Source organism: Gossypium raimondii, chromosome 13 (genome assembly GCF_025698545.1).
Source record: "Gossypium raimondii isolate GPD5lz chromosome 13, ASM2569854v1, whole genome shotgun sequence".
Taxonomy (NCBI): Eukaryota; Viridiplantae; Streptophyta; class Magnoliopsida; order Malvales; family Malvaceae; genus Gossypium; species Gossypium raimondii.
In genome coordinates, this window is record NC_068577.1 from 14,373,411 (window position 1) to 14,394,715 (window position 21,305).

Here is a 21,305-nt window from a genome sequence, read left to right on the forward strand (position 1 = left end):
GTGCAGCCTGAATCAAGGATCCACTCCTCGCTCACTTTAGAATTGTTGACAGAAGCGACTAGAAGTTCACCATCGCTCTTCTACAACATCAGCTTTACCAGAATTTTCTGGTTGTTTTCCATTTTAATTCGCAACGTCCCTTTTGATCTTGTTCTGTAGCTTATAACACTCAGATTTAATGTGTCCTTTCTTCTTGCAGAAGTTACAAGTTTTACCTCTGTTTGAAGACTTCGATCTACCCTTAGATTTACCACGATTTCGTTCCTGTGTCCTTCCACAATCATCATCAGCATTCCGATCTTGTCTTCCACGAACAACGAGACCCTCTCCCTGAGAGTCAATTTTAACCACAAGATGCTTCATCTTATCATACGAGGTTAAAGAATCATAAACCTCATCAACTGTGAGAGGCTCGCGGCTATATAAAATCGTATCTCTAAAGGTTGAATAAGACGGAGGCAACGAACAAAATAGAATCAACCCTAGATCTTCATTATCATACTGAACCTCCATGGCCTCCAAGTTTGAGAGAATTTCTTTAAACACTGTTAAGTGTTCGTGCACAGATGCACCTTCCTCCAAACGATAAGCATAAAGATGCTGCTTCATATGCAACTTGCCAGTTAGAGTTTTCGACATACATATTTGTTCCAACCTCTTCCATAATCCAGCGGCGGTCTTCTCCTTCATCACATCCTGTAAAATTTCGTTAGACAAATGCAGATGTAACTGTGTTAACGCCTTTCAATCCTTGCAGTTCTTCTCTTCCTCCGTTAATGTTGAAGGCATCTTATCTACCCCTAGCAGGGCTTCCTCTAAGTTCATCTGTGCAAGAACTGCCTGCATCTTTATCTGCCACAACGCGAATCTGGTGTTGTGATCCAACAGCGGAATTTCATATTTCAAAGACACTATTACCGTAATTGAGATGAACAACCCGAAAACTCTGATACCAATTTGTAAAAATAGAACGTCGGTAATGACAATTTATCGCAAAGAAAAAAAGAGAAAAAATAAAGAACAAACAGATTTTACGTGGAAACCCTTTCGGGAAAAAAAACCACGGGCAGAGGAGAAGATAATTCACTATGTCGAATTCGAATTATTACAAGAGGAGTAGACTATGTCTATTTATAGGCTTGTAAAACTATATTCTAATAGGAGTGTAGTAAGATTAAAACACCTTATTCTAATAAATATCAAATAGATGGAGTTTAATAAAGTTTAAAAAACCTTATTCTAAAATAAAATAAAAGAAATATAGTTCTATAGGGATTTTTCTTTGATTAATATTTAGATTTAATTTTTAAAAAATTAATTAATAAAAAGAAATTTGTTTTCTCCCTATCAAAAACACTTGTTTTGTGTTTAGTTAATTGAAAATAATTTTTCGAATCAATGGGACCCTTAATGTTGAAGCTAATATACAAGCAAATGAAAATATCTAATTATTACTTAATGCTTTAAAGTCGGAAGAAAAATTGTTTGAAGAGTTCCACTGGAATTAATCATACCCTAAAAAAAGTAGACCAGAAATGCCGTATACAGACGGACATCCATTTGAGTTGACTATACTTCTCTCCATGCATCCATTATAAATTCAAATCACCTTCATTTGATCTGCCATGATCATCTCCTCCTCCATTTTCCGCCATGGCAACGCCTCCACCATCTCCACCGTCAAAAATCGACCTCTGGACCATCCTATCCGAATCCAGGCGCATACTCAAAGCCCACAGTGGCCACTTCCAAGCTCTCACAGTCCTCTTTCTCCTCCCTTCCTCTTGTTTTATATCCATTTATCCCTTCATCTATCAACACTTCTCTCCCACCATTGAATCCCACCTCAGCTTCCTTGAACAAAATCCCCCCATCTTCCCCATTAAACTCCCCATCTTCAATCTCCTTTACACCCTCATCCTCTCCATCTTTTCTTTCTTCGCTATCGGTTCCATCACTTACAGCGTTTTCCACGGCTTTTACGGTCGACCCCTCAACCTTTTATCCTCTTTTAAGGCAGCTTCCACTTCCTTCTTCCCTCTCCTCTTGACTTCCCTTGTAACCCAGTTTATCGTTTATGGAATCAGTTTAGTTATTGTTTTGGTCTTTTTTGCATTAATCAAAGCAACCCAATTTTACTCTTCACCTACTTTCATCTTACTTATCCTTGTCTATGTGATCATTTTCACGTCTACTATAACTTATCTCCAACTGAACTGGATATTTGCTCAAGCTATCGTAGTAGTTGAATCAAGCTGGGGACTTGAACCATTAAAGCGAAGTCGAAATCTAGTTAAAGGAATGAAAGGGGTTGCTTTTAAGATGATGCTGTTTTTCGGCTTCTTCATTGCGTGTAATACCTGGCTCTCAATTCAAAGACTGAGGGATCCAGCTGGTGATAAATGGAAAAGTTGGACATTTGTTATGAATATTGTCTCCACTTCCTGCATCTACATGTTGCTTATGCTTCATGGTTTGGCTGCAAATACAGTTTTCTATATATATGCCAAGGCTCTACATGGAGAGCTTGATGAAGAATTTGCTACACAGTATGTAAGTTTGCCTGTTGATGATGGGAAAGTGAATGTTCCTTATGTTGTTTCAATCGTTTAATGCTTCATGAACACAGGAAACTGAGTTTCCTTTTATCTTCTGTTTTGTTTTGTTGTTGCTGTTATGTTTATCGTTTTCTAGTTTTACTTGGTATAGATGAAAAGACAGATGTATGAACAATGTAAAACAAATGCTTCAGTGTTGTACGTTAAAATAAAAAGGATATACATTTTTGAGTTGGTTAATGATGATTCCCTTTGCATTTGTAAGAAAATTGTTTAGCTTGTTAGTTAAGGCACACATTATGAAACATTAAGAATGGATGTAACCTGGATTATCTATAAAATTTGCACATTTTTTCCCCAAAAGTTTAGGAATGTTCAACAGTTAGTACAATGGAGTATTACAGAAAGTACATATTAAATACCTTTTCTTCTTCCTTGTCATCCTAAATGCAAGAACCGATGAAACACCGGTAGCTAGTCTTGCCTCGACGGAAATCAGAGTTGCCTTTACAGCCATTGTCATCTCTTCACATATTCAAAGTCCCAAATCAATTGAATTAGGATTATCACTCTGGTACTTGAAATTCTTAGTCCCATAAATTAAAGAATGAGCTTCGGAACCAGAATCGACTAACTTCATCGATCATGATCAGTCACAGCATTCTAATGTTAGCCTGGCTGGATGAAGATGGTGCTTTTAGTTTAACGATACTATCATCCTGTTCGGAATCGAAAAGAACGTTGCTCCAGTTTGTTGATGTCTCGATAATTCTCGAAGGAACTCGATCACTGTCTTCCCCACCTGATGCTTCATACCCGTCACTAGTAGACCTTGATAAAGGAAATCCCTTTGGAACAGCCATATTGACAGAAGATAAACCTGTTAGCCTTCTTGATTCTTCAGCTCCCGATGAGGAGACCCGAAATGGATGAATATCTGGCGAGTCTAAACTGCTCTCAGGAGAAGAGGCAGCAATCCCAGCATAGCTTGACATTGCTCGACTGGTTTGGAAAGCGCTTCGTGCTTCCAGTTGAAGAGGTGCCAAACTACTTGATGTGTCTTTAGCAGAAATGGTCATTAAGGGATCCATGGGTAGGTCAGCTGGGAGACGCACTCGCTTAGATGCTCGTCTTCTGCTATCAGCTCTTGAGAACACTTGTCGGCCACTGCTTCCAAAGCTACTTTCTGCTTCTAGCCCGGAAGAGGTTTCCCGTCTCACAACAGGCTGCAGGATTTTGGACTTTTTCCTTGCTTCAGCTGCAGCTTTTGAAACATCTTCTGCATTTAACCGTGCCAATGTCCACGGACTGATCTTAACTGCTCCCGGATTCTTCTTCTTGATAGGTTCCTCTCCTACCATTTTTTTCCCATATGAACTCACAGATCCAGTATCGGGAGGAACAACATCGAACTAGCACCAATTACACAAACATCTCTCAGCTTCAGTGATTCAGCTAAAAGTAAACTATTTATACAATATACAATTCAACATCTGTACTAATTCTCCTGACAAGGAATAATATTTCAAAATTACCTGATCTTCGAGGAACAGCCGTGGTGGTGTACACCATGCACCCCTATGAAAAGTAGAAAAGGAACTAGCACTACTTAATCCAGTAAGTGAGCTAGCTGGGGACATTTGCGGACTCTGGTGACCACCAATACCTTGTTGCTCTTGCTCCTGCTCCCGTAAAGCTATTATATAATCATATGTGCTGATTCCCTGAGGCACATTCAGGAATTACCAAATTAGCTAATTAGCTTTCTTTTCTTTCCCCTTTCTTCACATTTTAGTACTTGTTAGGATTCAACTTAAGGAAGCAAAGAAATAAAATAGAAACATCCTTCACATGTTAGCGGGAAAAAAAAGTTGAAAGGCTTGCCTTTTTCATGAGTAGAATGTGAAAGAATAAAAGCTGTGCAATAGGTAGCGTAGCAACCATAGCCAAAATGGTGCACAATGCCTGTAAAAGTAAGAACTTACTGCTTAGCTTAATGCCTTGAATTGAAAGATGCTAGTAATTATAGATTTGTTTGCTGATCTCATAAATGCCAAAGTTAAAGAGAATTCAGGATCAGTAATGCATAGCATTGAACAGTGCCAGGAAATAAAAGATTAAGATAAATATTGGCACAACACTTACAACCACAATAACAAATGGAACCAAAGAGAAACTGCTTCCTAACTTCGTTGCAATATCAGTAGAAAACTGCTTCCGATCGATGAAACAGCAGATAAGTACAAGGATTCCGGTTGACCATTGTAGAATAAGCTGCAATCTCAAGTCCAAGGTGGACAAATCATGTATAGACCTGTCAATAGTCAGTTAAAATGAAAATGACTAGAAAATAAAAGGCTTACTCTGGGATTTCTTCATTTCTGGCAACTGCGGAGTCACTCATGATGTTATATGGAATAGGTAATATTCATGGATGTGTCTTTTGATATATAAGATACAATGACAAGATAATAGAGGCAAATTGCAAGGTCCCGATTTAGCAGCAAAAGTACGAAAATTTGTTTATTGATTACAAAACAAGAAGCTTAGTAGTATTATTGTTCTCAAAGATCTAGATCTAAGATGCCTGTAAGGAAGGAGTTGGCTGAAGAATCGAGGATCTCAAAAGGAACATAAGTATTACATGTTGCAATATGATGATTCTGATCTGATATGAACAGCGAAGATGAAGAACGTGCTTACCAATAGAAGAGCCGAAACCATGAGAGCAAAAAATTGTCGGTAGTTCCTTTGGCCGATGCAATTGTTGAGCCACTAAAAAAAACAACCCAATTGAATAAAACAAGCATTAGCAGCATCATTGATGAAGTGGAAAAAGTATCCAACAAATGAATATCCAGCAGTACCCTGCAGTGATGATCGAAACGGTCAACACATTTGTCGCAGACTCTGCAGTGCTTGCTGTATTTGAAAACCTGCCAAAAATAATAAACTTAATAAAGATAAGCTATCCACGATGTCAAGACAAAATAGCATAAGTCTTAAAACTGATGCAACGCAAGATTCATGTCCCTTCTCTTCAAATTAATATTTGATCAACTAGGCATAGTTATATGCAATCATAGACTATGGAGCTATCTTTTTTCCCCTCTTAAGCTATGTCAACATAAGGAATGTAATGGAATATTCATCAGATAAAGGAGAAAAAGGAAACAATGTAACTTAAAAGATACCAAATGCTACTTTACCTCAACTTCACACAAACTGCAATAGAACATGCCATCTTCACTCATTTGTTGTTCAGAAGATTCTTCGTTTGAGCTACAGCACTTGCAGATAAAAGCACAAGGGAAAAAAATCCATAGGAAACAAGACGATTGCTTCGATGAAGCATTGTTTCTATCAGTTCTAAGACTCATGTTTTTCAAGGTTTCATGTGTAGCTGCTGCATCCTTTTCCAGAAATTTTCCTCCAACTGAAGTAGCATTGTCGTCATGCAATGATGTAGTTGAATCCCCACCTAATTTAGAATCCTTTGGTCCAGAATGCTTTCCATTTTCAGGAATTTTGAGGTACTTTTTTGACTTAAAAACTCCTGGATCTGCAGGATCAGCTGCCGCACACCAAATATATAGGCCAAAGCAACATGTAATCTAAAAGGAGAATATTGTCACTAAAGTTCCAAGGTGATAAGGACACATCAAATACAATAAAAGAGAGAACCACAATGGATGTCAAATATAGCTTGCTATTATATGCAGCATTATAGTGCCATTAATTATTACTTGTGGACAAGACTAGGGAAATGACTCAACCTTGCATGCTTCGGTTAGATTGTATTATGATTTACTTATGACTTGTAGACAAGACTTGGGAAATGACTCAACCACCCACATTTTAATCGAATAATAGGATCAACTATGACTTATAGACAAGACAAGGGAAATGACTAAACCATGCACACTTAGCACCTAAAGCGTTAGCATATTTCATGACCTCCATGAATGCATTTCAAACCGTACACCAATTTCATTCTAAAGAGCCATCTTAAAGCGGACGATTTGAGTCTGATGTACTAACTGTAATCATCTAAAATGCCAATATGTACTTTAAACAGCATATCCTTCAAGTTCAAAGAAAAGCTAACTTACTTCTAACCATCCAATCTGCATTCTGCCCCCACAAAATCACCAACCACAGTTCTCCTGAGCTAGACTCAATTAGGCCATATGCTATTACAGTAAATAAACACAGTCTTTACTACTATTATATATAGACTTTAAGAGAGAACACTTCTCAGTTTACAAATTCCAGTCAGCAGATAACATCATAGACGCCTAACTTCTTTGTGTGAAATATTTCTTTAAGAGAAAGTTCATCAACCTAGCATTATCTAGAATTGTCAGTAAGTACCCCAGTCCCCGATAGCATGGACTTGCCCAAATGTTCTCGAGTATTTTATAACTTATGAGAACTATCAAACAAACTGTCTTAAAGTTTCAGATCTCTGTGTTTGCTGTGATAACAGTTCAGCAGTTCATAATTTAACATTTCCTAAAGGTAATATAAAACATTTATGAGCCAATATGCGAAGCAATTAAACTACTTCATTAAAAGAATTCATGCTCCAAAAAGGAAGAGCCATAAGACCAGCTGTTAACCAGAAGAAATTTAGCCACTAATAATCCTTTAATGGATGAAATTTGAAACTCTTGTATAGAATCAATGCCTCCTAAAAGGAACAATGGCTAAAAGACAATTGCCCTTATCAGCTAAAGTCACAAGTTGATGATATGCTTGAGAGACTCCATAAGATAAAACAACCAAAAGAAAAAAACAGATTTAGAAAAAGGAAAGGACCCTTAGATTAGAGGGAAAATAAATGAATCAGAGAGACCAACAGGCAAAGAAAACATAGATCTCAATTCTTCCACCTACTAGAAAATAAAAATAAAATAAAAGGAAAAATGTTGAAATGGCTTACAAGAGGAGTATAGATTCCCATCACAATGTATTGAAACATCTTCTTCCCAACAAAAGGAGCAAAGAACACATAGAAGGCAAATCCAAGTGCCAAGAACACAGCAACAGCCACCACCTTTGCAAAAATAAGTAAAAAAAAAAACGAAAACTTTGCTAAATTACCCAGAATTGGAACAACAAAAAAGCTCAGCAATTTTACATAAAAATGGAAATAGTAACAAAGAACCAAAAACAAAAAATACCTGGAGAGGATGATAAGGAAGCTGCCATCCATGCTTCCTCATTTCCTCTTAAAATGTTAAAAGAACAGAGAAGGGGAAAATATGAAAAAGAGTGAAAGTCAAAATCTGCTGGGTATTTTTCCTATACTTAGTTTCTCACACTTTCCCTCACTTTCCGGGGAAAATAAAGATCACTCATTTCACTAGACCACCAACCAAGCATTACCCTTTGTTTTTTTTTTTTTTAACCTTCACGGGTCTAATAAAAAAATGGCAAGAAAAATGTAAAGTGTAAAAGAAAAAGAACAAGGTAGCTGAAGAAGATAGGTTTGGACAGTAAGGAAAGCTTTGTCTGGTTCACACAATCATGGCCCCTGCCTCATGCAATGAAAGAGAAAAGACAGAAAAAAACACAAGAAGGGCTAGTCTGGGGTTTGGGTATTTATTTGTTTCTTATATAAAGCATTTTGCTTGGCCATAAGATCTGTCTCAAAACTCACAAACTGTGTCTCTAAGTAACAACATGAGAGAGAACTGGGTTTTTTTTTTCATTCTTTCGTTTCCATTGCCAATAATTTACCTTCAAGACCCAACTTTTACTTTTTTTTACTTTAATTTTTTGTTTAATTTAAACATGTTCAAAGTGTCACAACATCAGGCCCATCGCTGCAAATAGACAGTTGTTCGGTTTCATCTTTTGTAATTGCCTTCACCAACCATTGTCTTAAAAATTCCTTTTTTAGCATTTTCCATCAATATTTTGACCCAATTAGCATTTTTAGACTTAAATTATGCATTATTATTATTATTTTAGCTTAGAAGTATTCAAAATTTGCCAAGAAAAAAAGTATGCATAATTATATATTTTAGTATTTTAAAAATATTTTGACATAATTATTTCATTTCTTACATTCTTTCGACTTTAGCCTATCCCTTTTCTCTTGTTTCTTTTCACCCATCATCATATTCATTTTCCTTTTTCTTTCTTTTAGATGTGAAAAAAAATTCAAACTTTTGCATAAGATTCCTCCCATAATTTTTGTCCTAGTGCATTTCATGTTTTCATATCATTTTAATGCATATCATCACATTATAATCGTGTTTAAAATATTTTATGATAATTTGTATTATAAATTATTATTTAATTTGAGGTTTTTTTATTACAAGCAATGTTAAAAAAATACCATGTGTCTTATTTGACTATTTTTTTTATTTTTTAACATCAATTAAAGATATAATCTCTTAATTTATCTTATAAAATTAAACCACTTCACTATCAACAAATGTGGAGTGTGTCTCGTATTTATTGGACCTTTTGCAAGCACTTATTGGAGACAGGTGTGCGATGTCATGACGAGGAGATATGTGACATTGCGACCACGCGACGGGCAAGGGCCAACGTCACGACAAGGGTCATCAGGACGTCAAGACGAGGCGACGATCTCTTGAGGCAAGAGCAAGGGCGACGTCACAACAAGGAAAGTCGTGGCCTTTGTAACCCTGATTTAGACATGCCAATTAGAGAGGGCTTTTCTTTTAAGGGGACAAAAGGTAGTCACATATGAGTTTGAGAAAGTTTTTTGTGGTAACTATGGAGATAATTATGTTCCCAAATTAGGGTTTTGTTTTCAAGGTTTGGGTTTTGTACGTTTAGTACATTCAGGTTTATTTTCTCCATATTGTACTCTCGTGTGTTTACTCATTTAGTGAAAAGCCAAAGCCTCCTTTGCTCATGGTTTTATCTTCTTCGAAGGAGTTTTCCAAGTAAATATTTGTGTTTGTTCTTCTCCACTTTATTATCTCGTTGTTTATATGGGTCGTTCCCCAACAAATTAGTATCAAAGTCAAGTTCAACTTCTACAAATCGACTCATTCAAGATGTCAATGACAAATTTTGATATGAAGAAGTTCGACGAGATCACAAATTTTAGTTCTAACACTTTCAAATAATTATATAAGTATTTGATGTGGCCGAGCACAAGGGTGATGATTCGTTGTTCTCCACATATAATTCAGTTGAAGGTGGAGTCTTGTTAAATATCAGGCATATGTCTGATTTAAAAAAAAAACCCATCCTTTTTTGGTCTTTAAGACTCAAATGGTTTGCAGAGTGTTTGAGGCAAGGTGTAACACCCCAAACCTGACCTAGACGTTATGGTCGATTTTGGAAGGTTACATTAATAAATTGAAACTTTAGTCATTTATTTTCAAAATGTATCTTATTCCAAAACCAAAAATTGTAGATTTTATAAAACTATTCACAACTTTTTGGTAGGAAGATTGTCATTCATAAAATTTTTAGGTGAAATTTTGAATCGTATGCTTATAAAATTCGGTTTTTATAAAATCATCACACTTTAGTTACTTGCTTTGTTAAACACATAATCCCGATTAAAATTTTACACCGAAAAAAATTCTTCGAGTTGTTTAACTTTGAAAATTATACATTCATTTCAAATTATCAGAAATCATACCAGTTTTTAAAATAACTAACTAAAATATTTAACAAATCCCAAAACCAAAGTTAAACTCCGAAAAACAATCCATAAGTCCATAAAATCAAAAATAAAAGTTTCTAAAGGAGTTAAACACAAAATCGAACCGAGCTCTTGAGCGCCGCCAAATCTTAAGTCTGAGAATTACCTGAAAAATTTTAAACAAACAGAATGAGCTATAAAGTTCAATGTGTGCCTTGGCCCACAAGCATAAATCACATCATAAACATGCTTAAATGCATTTATCAGAATAGACGGATCAAAAGTCACACATGCTTAGCGTAGCATAATCAAACAGAATAATCCTACCCTCATCCGCTACACACCAACTTTGTCCAGCCAATTACACCAAATAGGGCTACAAGGACCCATCCATCTATCACAGAAATATGTGGTCGTATGCCACTCAAATAGTATGCAGCTGGGCTGCAATAATATATATTTCGCAGTTGTACTGTCAAACAGATAGTGCAGATATACTGCCAGAATCACAACTTTCTCTGTCACATTCTCATAACCCACCCTAATGCATATTTAATAACGTATCAAATGATCATGCCACATGTACTCATACATATTAACTAACAAAACATATGCATGATATCATAGCATTTACAGAATCTCACTATCCGGAAACATCGTCATATCATTATACAAACACACAGAATTACTTACATATCAAATTCCAAGTTAGCCCAAAATCAGCCCAAGTGAGGCCTAACAAATCACTCAAAACAGGCTCAACACACCCTACTTGTCTAGACTGTGTGGGCCCACACGGCCTAGCACACAACCAACCACATGCTCATGTGGTTTACATGGTTGTGTGGCGTCATCTGCCAGTTTTGAATTTTCATGAAATTTCCAAATTTTCATGTCTGTTTTCAGTATTTTCGGGTTAGAACACACACCTTAATACCACTAGAATATCAACACTGAAGAAGCAACAAGGTCATGTGTAACATCTCAATTTTCAATGACGTCAAAAACAGTGGTTTCGAGACCATAATTCTAACAATTGAGTCAATATTTTATTTTTTATTTATTTTTTATAGGAGTATCACAAGTTTATATTAAAATTTGGATAGAAAATTTTAATGTTTAGCTGGTTAATTAAGTGAAAATGACTAAATCATAAAAGCTACAAAAGTTTATTATTATTAGTTAAAATGGGTTTAACAGCTTTAAGAACTTAATTTAATGGTCTTAAATGGTAATTAGACCATTAGTATTTATATTAGATGGTTAATGTTATAAATTGGTTAGAATTTAAGGTTAACTTCGAGGGTAAATTTGTTAACAAAAAACAAAAGAAAAGGTGGTCATCTTCTTCCTCATGTTTTTTCCACCACCATTTACACCATTTTTAAACATGCTCAAGGTTTGGCCAAGTTCTTAGGGTGCATGTAAGTGATTTTGGTTCTCGTTTTTAATAAATTTTATGTTTTCAATATCGTTGTAGCTTAATCTAGCTAACTTGAGGGTTAATTCATAAAAATGTTAAACGTTATGAAATGTGCCATTGTTGAATTTTTGAAAAATTTTAAGTTTGATAATGGTTTTATAAGTTTGATAGCTAAATAGGATTGTTTTGTAAAGTAATTTTTAGTGATTTTGATGTTTAAGGATTTAATTGTTAAAGTAGTAAAATCTCATGATAATATGGTGAAATTATGAAATATATAAGTTGTTCAAGGACTACAAGAAATTCGGCTAGCTTAGTTCAAGCTTGAATATGTTTAATTTGAAAGTTTTGGGTTTACGGACTAAATTGCATAAAGGATAAAGTTTAGGGGTAAATATGTAAAATGTGAATAAAAAGGGTTTAAATGTATAAAATTGATTGTTTATGTTAGGTGAAATGATTTAATTAAATTAAACTATACTTTAGATCAAGAATCTCAATGAACGAATGACGTATGAGGAAAAGGAAAAATTGTCGATTAGTCCCTGATAGTTGAATCACTTGACAAGTAAAATGAATTCTAGATGATTCCGATGGATCGAGTAAACGCCTCAAATACGAGGTTTCTAAATTATTCCCAATCTGGACCGAGCTCTATTATTTTTTCCAGACTCGGATATACATGTGACATGGATTTAGCCTGGACTAGTAATCTATTGTTGTTAAAGGTTTAACCTGGACTGGTAACCTTACATGTATACACAGCCCTTGCCAAGCTATTTTTCTGTGTTGTCAATGGTTTAGTCCAGACAGGTAACCTGACACATATATTTTTGTACCTGACTAGCTCGAACGAGCAATAAATGTTTTTCTACTTATGTATTGAATTCTTTTACAAAGCTACATCGAAAAATCAAAATATATACAGTGTATTATTAACGTGGACAAAATATGAATTATGACTATCTGTATGATCGTTATTTACTGATCCAGAATTATTGAACTTTGTCATGATAGGGATATTAGTTTGAATAGTTATTTACAATTATCTATTAAATGAATAAGGTAAGTTATTGAATTGGATTGTATGAGGTTTCTAAGTGTTGTATATACTTACTCCTGTTATATTGTTCTGTAGATTTTGGATGACCGAAGCATGTTGATCGGATCAATAGAGCTCACACCTACTATCTTTTGACATCGGTAGATTTTTAAATCTTGAATTGTGGTTACTTGTGGCATGTATATAGGATACTTATTTTGCAAATGTGACCCTATTTTGATTTACACACAGTCGAGCGACACGACTGTGTGACCCTATTTTTGAATTGTACAGGTTTGGCCACATAGCCATGTCCTTGAGTTGTACGACCTGGCCTATGTCACTCAGCCGTGTGACCCCTGTTTTTAATTTTTCTATATTTTTTGTTTTGTTTCAAATTAGTTACTATTTTTTAAATAAATTTTTAGGTTTCATAAGCTCACTATAAGGTACGTGTTTGTATATATACTATGAATGATGATTGGTTTCAGTTACCTAATATTTAAATTAATACTTGAATGTTTTTATATTGTCATTTGATTCAATATGTGTCGTAATACTTTGTAACCCTAATTCAACGAAGGTGACGGGTTAGGGGTGTTACATTTAGTGGTATCATAGTTATGGTTTAGTCAGTTTTGGGACTAAACACAGCGTGTATTGAGTCTAAAAATGCATGACACAATAACTTGAAAATTGTGTGATGCTCATGGTCTAATCTTACAATGTTTTCTTTTATTGATTTACAATGGTAGACGAATTTAATCATGTCAATAGTGATGATGTTGAAAGTTATGCTCTAACTTCCAATGAGGGAGCAAGCCAGGATATGTTTGGATCTTAATTACCGGGAAGTGGAGATCGTAATACCTTCTTCCAATTGATGAATGATTGGTTTGCACAATGTATACGAAATAATCCAATGGCTTCACAACCTCCACCCCATCTTGTGCCTTCCTCGACACTTATTCGTCCTCAAAACTTAAATCAGGTTGTAATAGCCCGTTTTTCAGTGGTGTCAAAAATAATAGTTTCTGTGCCACAAACCTAACGAGTAAGTTTGTAAATACTATTATTTAATATTCACGAGTCAAATATGGTATTAAAATAAATGTTGAATTGGTAATTTATGTTATTTGAGAGAACAATTAGATTCAAGTGGTATGACTTTAAAGTCAAGTGGTTTTAGAAAATTAGGTATCGGGACCTCATTTCTCTAAAACGAACCGTAAGTATTTTATTAAAAATTTATGGAGTGTTATTAAGGTTGTATTAAAGTTTCTTTAAGAAATTTTAATGTTTAGATAGATAATTAATTAAAATGATTAAATTGTAAAAGGTGTAAAATTTGTTAATTAATGCATTTAGTGACTAAATGGCTTAATTATTAATTGAGAAAGGAGCTATATGGTCATTAGGCCTTAATTAATGTGGCGGGACGCCATTAGTAAGGAAAAAGATAAAATTATTATGTAATCAATGGCAAAATGGTAAATAACTTGAAATTAAGTAAAAGAAATTGTAAAACTAAACAATTCCTATTCATTTTTCTTCAACCTTGGCTGAATTCACCATTAAGGAGAGCTTCAAGCTTCGGTTCTTTCATTCTTGTGAGCTTAATTCTCACTTATTTCTTGTAATTTTTATATTTTTTAGATCGTTGCAACGAGGTCCAGCTAATCCGTACATTCGTTTTTTATTCTGTTAAAAATTTTTGAAGTTGTCATTGATGAATTTTGAATGTTTATGATGAATACCATTTATTTAGAGCTTTCATTGTGTTGTTTGATGAGTTTGTAAAGTGATTTTTGTTAGATTTTGGTTTTAGGATTAAATTGTGAAAATGTCAAATTTTAGGGTTTGATAGTGAATTTAATGTTCACTAGGGACTTTTTAAAGGCCTAGTATATTTGGATAGAATATTGACTTGAGAATAATGGTTAGTATGATAACTTTTGAGTTAAGGGACAAAATTGTAAAAATTATAAAAATTTAGGGTAATTGTGTAAATTTAAAAAAGGGTATTAATTGTAAAATGGATTGGAATGTGAAATGTAAGCTGGTAATTGAGAAATTTTAAATTTTAGATCAAGATCCTGTATGTATTCGTGGAAAAGGGAAAATTATAGAATAGTCCTTAAACTTTTACAACTACAGCTATTCAGTCCAGGTAAGTTCGTACAGTTTAAAATTTAACATCTATGTGAATTGTTGAATATTATAACATGATATAAAATATATATTCAATTGTTGATAATGAATGATTATTTGAGATATGTTATTGAATTTGATGTTCGGATTGGATTGAACGCGGGATAGAGTACAGTCGTGATATGGTGTGTTGTGGGGAATTAGAGTGGAGATGGTTTGGAGGGATGTATATATTTATTTCCTACGTAAACTGAGGTTCAACATTTTTTGCGAACTCTCATGTTATACTCTCTATTTGGCGTGTTTCAGTTAGACTAGCTCTTATGAGCATTGACGTGTTTCGGTTGGACTAGCTCTTATGAGCATTGGCGTGTTTTGGTTGGACTAGTTCTTATGAGCATTGGCGTGTTCCGGTTGGACTACCTCTTATGAGCATTTGGTGTGTTTTGGAGGGATTGACTCGTATGAGCATCTGGCGTGTTATGGTTGGACTGACGATGTGCTCCTATCCGTAAGTCGTTCTTCGAATTGAAAATCTTAGTAAGGTAATTTGTTTAATGAATTTGATGGATTTTCTATACATTTGAGTATTAAATTGAATGTATGTGATTTATCGATTGAGATTGTGGATGATAGGAACACATATGGTTCATTTTTATGTTTATACTTTGTACTATGCAAATGAAATGAGTAAGAAAAGGAATGGAACGGTAAGTGACTTAATGGAAAGGTTCATAATTTTAAGAAAAGGTTGATGCTTATGTAATGTATTCTATGAAAGTTATTTATGTTATAATTGAGTTTATATGATTGTTAATAAATCTACTAACATGTGAGTTTGGTGATGCTTGAATAGGCTTATATTAAACTCGTGGTATTGGAAACGATAAGTAAACAAATGGAATGAAACATGATCGTATGGTAACAATGATGAATTAAATGTTATGTTTATATATATATGGTTAATTTCATATATCTTAAACAAGTATGCTAACTTGAGAGTTTGATGTTGTTATATAGGCTTTATTAATCCTATGGCATTGGTAAAGGTTTATATAATTTTGTGAATTTCATGATTGAAATGGTATATTATGTTAAAGTTTATACGAGCTTACTAAGCATTCATTGCTTACGTAATTATTTTTCCTTTACTTTACAGATTATCGAAAGCTCAATCGATTGGAAGTTCATCAGAGATTTATCACACTAACCATTGGGCAATTCGGCAGTTGTTGAGTATTTTGGCTAAGGTTTATAATGGCATGTATAGGATGATTTATAATGGTATTATAGTGCGTGTGTTAATGATGTTTTCTTATGTGTAAGCTTTGGAAAGCTATATTTGTTTGGTGCACCTTGATACCTTACCAAGTTATGTGATGTTCACTTGGCATGTTGATGATAGTTTGAAAATGGTTACTTGTGACATGTTTTAGTTCATATTTAAACTAGGATATTAAGTTTGAAAATGGTTAGAAAGTGATTTGGTATGCATACATTATGTAAGTTAACTATGTTGGTACTTTTGATGCTTTGTTAATTTGTGTCATTGTGACTATATCATGTTACATGTTTTGAATAGTTCAAATGGAATATTTTGTGGTAAAAGTGTTAATAGTTATAATTGTAGCATGTTTGATTAGAAGTTGAATTATGTTTGATGATGGAAATGTGAATAAATATGCATGTGTAAGTAAGATTTGATGTTGCTTGTAAGGTGCCTTGAAATGGCATATTAGTTGGTTGTTTTGAGGCTATTGAATTGGACATTATATGCATGTTTAGGTAAGGTTTTTATGTCTTGATTATGTGCACAAAATGCCTTTAGGTGTATGCATGGTTTGGTGTTGGAAATGGCTTGAATTTGGGCAAATTCATGTTTACACGGCCTGAGACACTGACCTGTGACTCATCCGTGTACGACACACGACCTAGCGACATGGTCGTGTGTCCCCTGTAGGATTTATTGCATGCAAGTCAGGCAGTTATACGGCGTAGCACACGGCTTGGCACATAAGCGTGTGGGGCTATTTCGAATGTTACACAGCCTGAGACACGAGCGTGTGTCTCAGCCGTGTGACCCCTGTAGTCAAAATTTTGTGAATTTTTCTTAAACTATCCAAATGTTTTCGATTTAGTCTTGAATCATTTCTAAGGTATTTTTAGGGCCTCGAGGGCTTAATTTAGGGAGACATGTATGTTAATGATTGTTTTATAATATAGTTATAGTGATGTATGAAATGCATGTTTTAAATGATCTATTTGTATTGTAATGCTCTGTAATCCTATTCCGGCGACGGATTCGGGTTAGGGGTGTTACACAGGTACCTATTTATCGACCTCCTATAAATAAAATTCGTAAATGCGGAGCCAAAAATTTTTATGGATTGTATAATGAAGACCCGACAAAAGTTGAGTATTGGTTAGAAAATGTACAACGTGTTTTCAATGAATTGAATTGCTTACCTAAAGAAAGCTTGAAATGTGCTATTTCAGTACTAAAAGAAGATACTTATCAATGGTGGGTTACCTTAACATCTATGGTTCCAAAAGATTGGGTAACATGGAAATTTTTCCAAACTGAGTTTAGAAAGAAATACGTCATTCAACTGTATCTAAAAGACAAGGAACATGAGTTCCTTGATCTGAAATAGGGAAATATGTCAATTATTGAATGCGAGTATAAAAATTTGAATCTGAGTAAGTATGCTCAGGAACAAATAACTTTAGAAGCTGAAATGTGTGCTAGTTTTGAAAGAGGCTTGAATGAAAACATTCGAGTAATGGTGCGAATGCTTGAAATTAAAGAATTTGTGGTATTATTCAAGTGTGCTCAGAAAATAAAAGCGATCTAGAAAGTTAAAAATGGGCAAAAGCTAAGAAGGAAAAATCGAGCCAGAAACTTATCCGCACCTCTATCTAAGAAGCTAAGAGATTTTAGAAGCCAATTCGTTCCTGTTGCTGGGAATAAGGGAAAAAGTATATTCAACCAAAATCCTTCAAATACTCAAGCTACTTCTGTGGTAAGTGTTGGTAGTGTTCATAATATAGACAAGCCTACCTGTAATCACTGTGGTAAAACTCATTTGGGTGAATATAGACTCAAAACAAGTTGTTAGATCAACAAGTGTGTCTCAGAGGGGTAGGAAACCGAGGCCTCGAAATGCTTTTGGAGTTAGTCACAATGAAACACATAATGCGACTATTAAATCTTAGAGACGAGCACCAGTCCAAGCTTCTGCAATTCGTGGTAGGAAGGAAGCTACATCACTTGACGTTAATAAAGTGTGATAGTTAATAAAGTCTGTAAAAATTGTCCACTAAAAATTTGAGGTTACGAATTTATTGTTGACTTGATACTATTGTCGTTTGATGAATTCTTCTGGAATAGATTGGTTAACAGTTGTAATAGCCCAATTTTTCTCGGGCGCAATTTACAAATAAATAAAAATAAACAAATCCCAAATAAAAAAAAATGCTCAATGGCCCAAAAACCTAAACTAGTTTCAGAAAAGCCAGAAACCCTAGCTCCTCTCCTCGGTCACGCAACCTGAGGCTCCTCGTCCCGAGACCTGACGCGCCCCTACCGTCATTTCACCAAAATGGCGAGGGCACCCTTCTCTGCCTACCATTGACCGCAAGCCGCTACCTGCAAAGGAAAAACACAAAAACAGTAAAGAACAAGAGCAAAACAGTAGAAAAGACAGAAAAGAAAATGATAAACAATTTTGTAAAATGGCTATTAAAGCCATAACAATGGCATGTAACTTTTTTTTTACGGAGAAATAGATACACGAAAGATACAACGAAGAAAAAATATTAAAAGAAAAACAAATGTGATTCCTTTTTTGTTTTGTTTTATTTAAAAATAATAAATAAAAGTAAAACATCATTTTTCACCTGAGTCATTTCACCTACCCCGTTGTCGGAAGCCTTCTCCGGCATCGAAAATGGCTAGGTGGAGGGTAAAAGTTTTTTTTTTTTGCGAACTGAAGGCTTAGCCTTCAGATTTGGGCAAAAAAAAGGCTGAAAAGGGCTTTTTCATTTCTCTTCGCCCACCAAAGGCGACAGCCACCGTCGTCGATGGCTGGTGGCCACGACAGACTGCGACAGCCTCATGGTTGAATTCTAGGCTGCATTCAGAGAAAAAAACAAGAAAAAAAAGAGAAAGAGGAGCTTTTTTAAAAAAAAACACTGCTAAAATTATTTTTTTCTGATTTTTTACTTATATAGGGCCGCGATATGACATCGTTTTAGCCTGGCTTCAAAAGCCCCAAAATGACGTCGTTTTGAATTAGGACTCGATGACCCGACTAGAACCACACAAGATCGACATGTTTTTGATATGGGGGTCTATTTATTCTTTTAGTCCTTCCGCTTTTGCGGCTTGTTTCAATTTAGTCTTGTTTTATTTTTTTATTTTGCCATTTAATTTTATTTTATCTTAATTTTGGTCCATAGGCCATTTTAGGAAATCGGTACCTCAAACGGTGTCGTTTCAGCCGACCCGATGACCCAACCCGAACCACCCCTAGGATCTGCGTGGTTTTTAGGGGGGATATTTGCAGATTTAGTCTTTCCACCTTTTGGGGAAATGGCGGGTGTCCTAAGGTTTGGGATAATTACCCATTTGGTCCCTATTTTTTCGCACATTTTATTTTAGTCCTTTATTGATTAATTTATTTATTTTTATATACAATTTATTCCTTTAAGTTCATTTAAATTTTAATTCAGTCTCTAGTCTATGCAATTTTACCCTTTATGAACTCTTTATTTTTATTTGTTATTATTTTCTACCTTTTATTATTTTCTTTACCTTTTTCAATGTTTAGAATTTAATTTATTTATATTCCTTTTATGTACTTTTATATTTGATCATCATTGTCATTATTATTATTTTAATTATGCATATTAGTGTTATGATAATGGTTACTATGTGATTATCGTCATTATTACTATAAATTGGTTGCATATTTATTATTCGTTAGCATGGCGTTTTATTTTACCTTTCATTCGTTTTTATTTCATTTATTGATTTATTCATCTTTCTAATATCATGTTATTTTATCCATCATTATTTTGTTTTATCTTAATTACCATGTCGTCATATATTCATTTTTACACTATGCCTAAATAAATTAAACGTATATCATAAAAAAATATCGTCGTTTTATGTAACGTACGGGAAAGTACATAAAAAAAGGCAATGTTCATCATTTTGGAATTAGAAGAGTCGTGTTCCTAACTTATGAAATATGACTTTTTTCCTAAAACCGAGATAGTCGAATATCTATTTTAAAATAAATAAAAAAAAGGAGATTTAAGTACCAATCAAATGATTTTTATTCTCGTTTCGAGAATTCAAAGTATCGTGTCCTAACTTACGGGGCATGGTCTTTCTTCTCTATCAACTTGAAATAAGGCCTTTTCCATTTAATTTAATTTAGCTAAATAATATCTTAATACAAAGAGGGGTTGTGTTTTAAATTCTCTTCAATTTTTTAATTCTCGACACTAAGACTTTAAGTAATCAACTAGGTACCAATTTTGGGCGTCATGAGGGTGCTAATCCTTCCTCGTGCGTAACCGACTCCCGAACCCATTTCCAGGATTTTGTAGACCAAAACCATTTAAAACTATCAAATTACAAGGTGACCCAATCACACCTCATAAAAAGGATTGGTGGTGACTCCATTTTTATTTTAAAATAAAAATTTTGATTTCAAAAATGGTTTCGACAACAATTCATGATGTAGTTGTTAGTTTCAAACAGAAACAACTTGTTTTAAAACATCAAAGCGGGGATTCGGTTAGCATTGAAATAGACAGATATGATTGTGTAACTAACATGATATCAGTCTTTATTGCCCAGAAGTTAATTCGAAAATGTGCTAAAGATTTTCTAATGTATATATTAGACAAGCAAACATCTGAATCGAAAATAGATCAGATTCCAATAGTGTGTGAATTTGCTAATGTTTTTCTAGAAGAATTACCTTGGTTACTACCAGAAAGAGAAGTTAAGTTTGTAATTGATCTTGTACCAAGGACTGCTCCAATATCTATAACATCATACAAAATGACACCAATAGAATTAAAAGAGTTAAAGTCTCATCTTCAGGAATTAATAGATCGCAGGTTCATTATACTGAGTATATCACCTTGAGGAGCCCCTGTTTTATTCATTAAAAATAAAGACGGCATTCTGATGTTATAAATCAATTATCGATAGCTAAACAAAGTGACAATAAATAATAAATCCCTGTTGCTGACAATTGACAATTTATTTGACTAGTTGAAAGGAGCAACTATATTTTAGAAGATTGATTTACAATCGGGTTATTACCAGTTGTGAGTCAAAGAATCAGATGTTTTGAAACTAGCATTCAAAACTCAATATGGCTATTATGAGTTTCTTGTAATGTCGTTCGGTTTGACAAATGCCTCTGTCACATTTATGGATTTGATGAATAAAGTATTCCGGCATCG

At 34.3% G+C, this 21,305-nt stretch overlaps 2 protein-coding genes across 2 annotated transcripts; one reads left to right on the plus strand and one right to left on the minus strand.

Annotated features, from left to right (window-relative positions):
- Positions 1-1,653: 1,653 nt before the first annotated feature.
- LOC105782756 (uncharacterized) lies at positions 1,654-2,613 on the plus strand. Its single transcript, XM_012607707.2, has one exon. The coding sequence runs from the start codon at positions 1,654-1,656 to the stop codon at positions 2,611-2,613; it is 960 nt and encodes a 319-aa protein (XP_012463161.1).
- Positions 2,614-2,855: 242 nt separating this feature from the next.
- LOC105782755 (probable protein S-acyltransferase 22) lies at positions 2,856-8,269 on the minus strand. Its single transcript, XM_012607706.2, has 9 exons — positions 7,745-8,269; positions 7,504-7,617; positions 5,768-6,172; positions 5,426-5,494; positions 5,262-5,333; positions 4,704-4,832; positions 4,443-4,523; positions 4,094-4,282; positions 2,856-3,970 (listed from the first exon to the last, which is right to left on the minus strand). The coding sequence occupies exons 1-9, from the start codon at positions 7,784-7,786 to the stop codon at positions 3,212-3,214; spliced, it is 1,860 nt and encodes a 619-aa protein (XP_012463160.1). The 5' UTR covers positions 7,787-8,269; the 3' UTR covers positions 2,856-3,211.
- Positions 8,270-21,305: the final 13,036 nt, after the last annotated feature.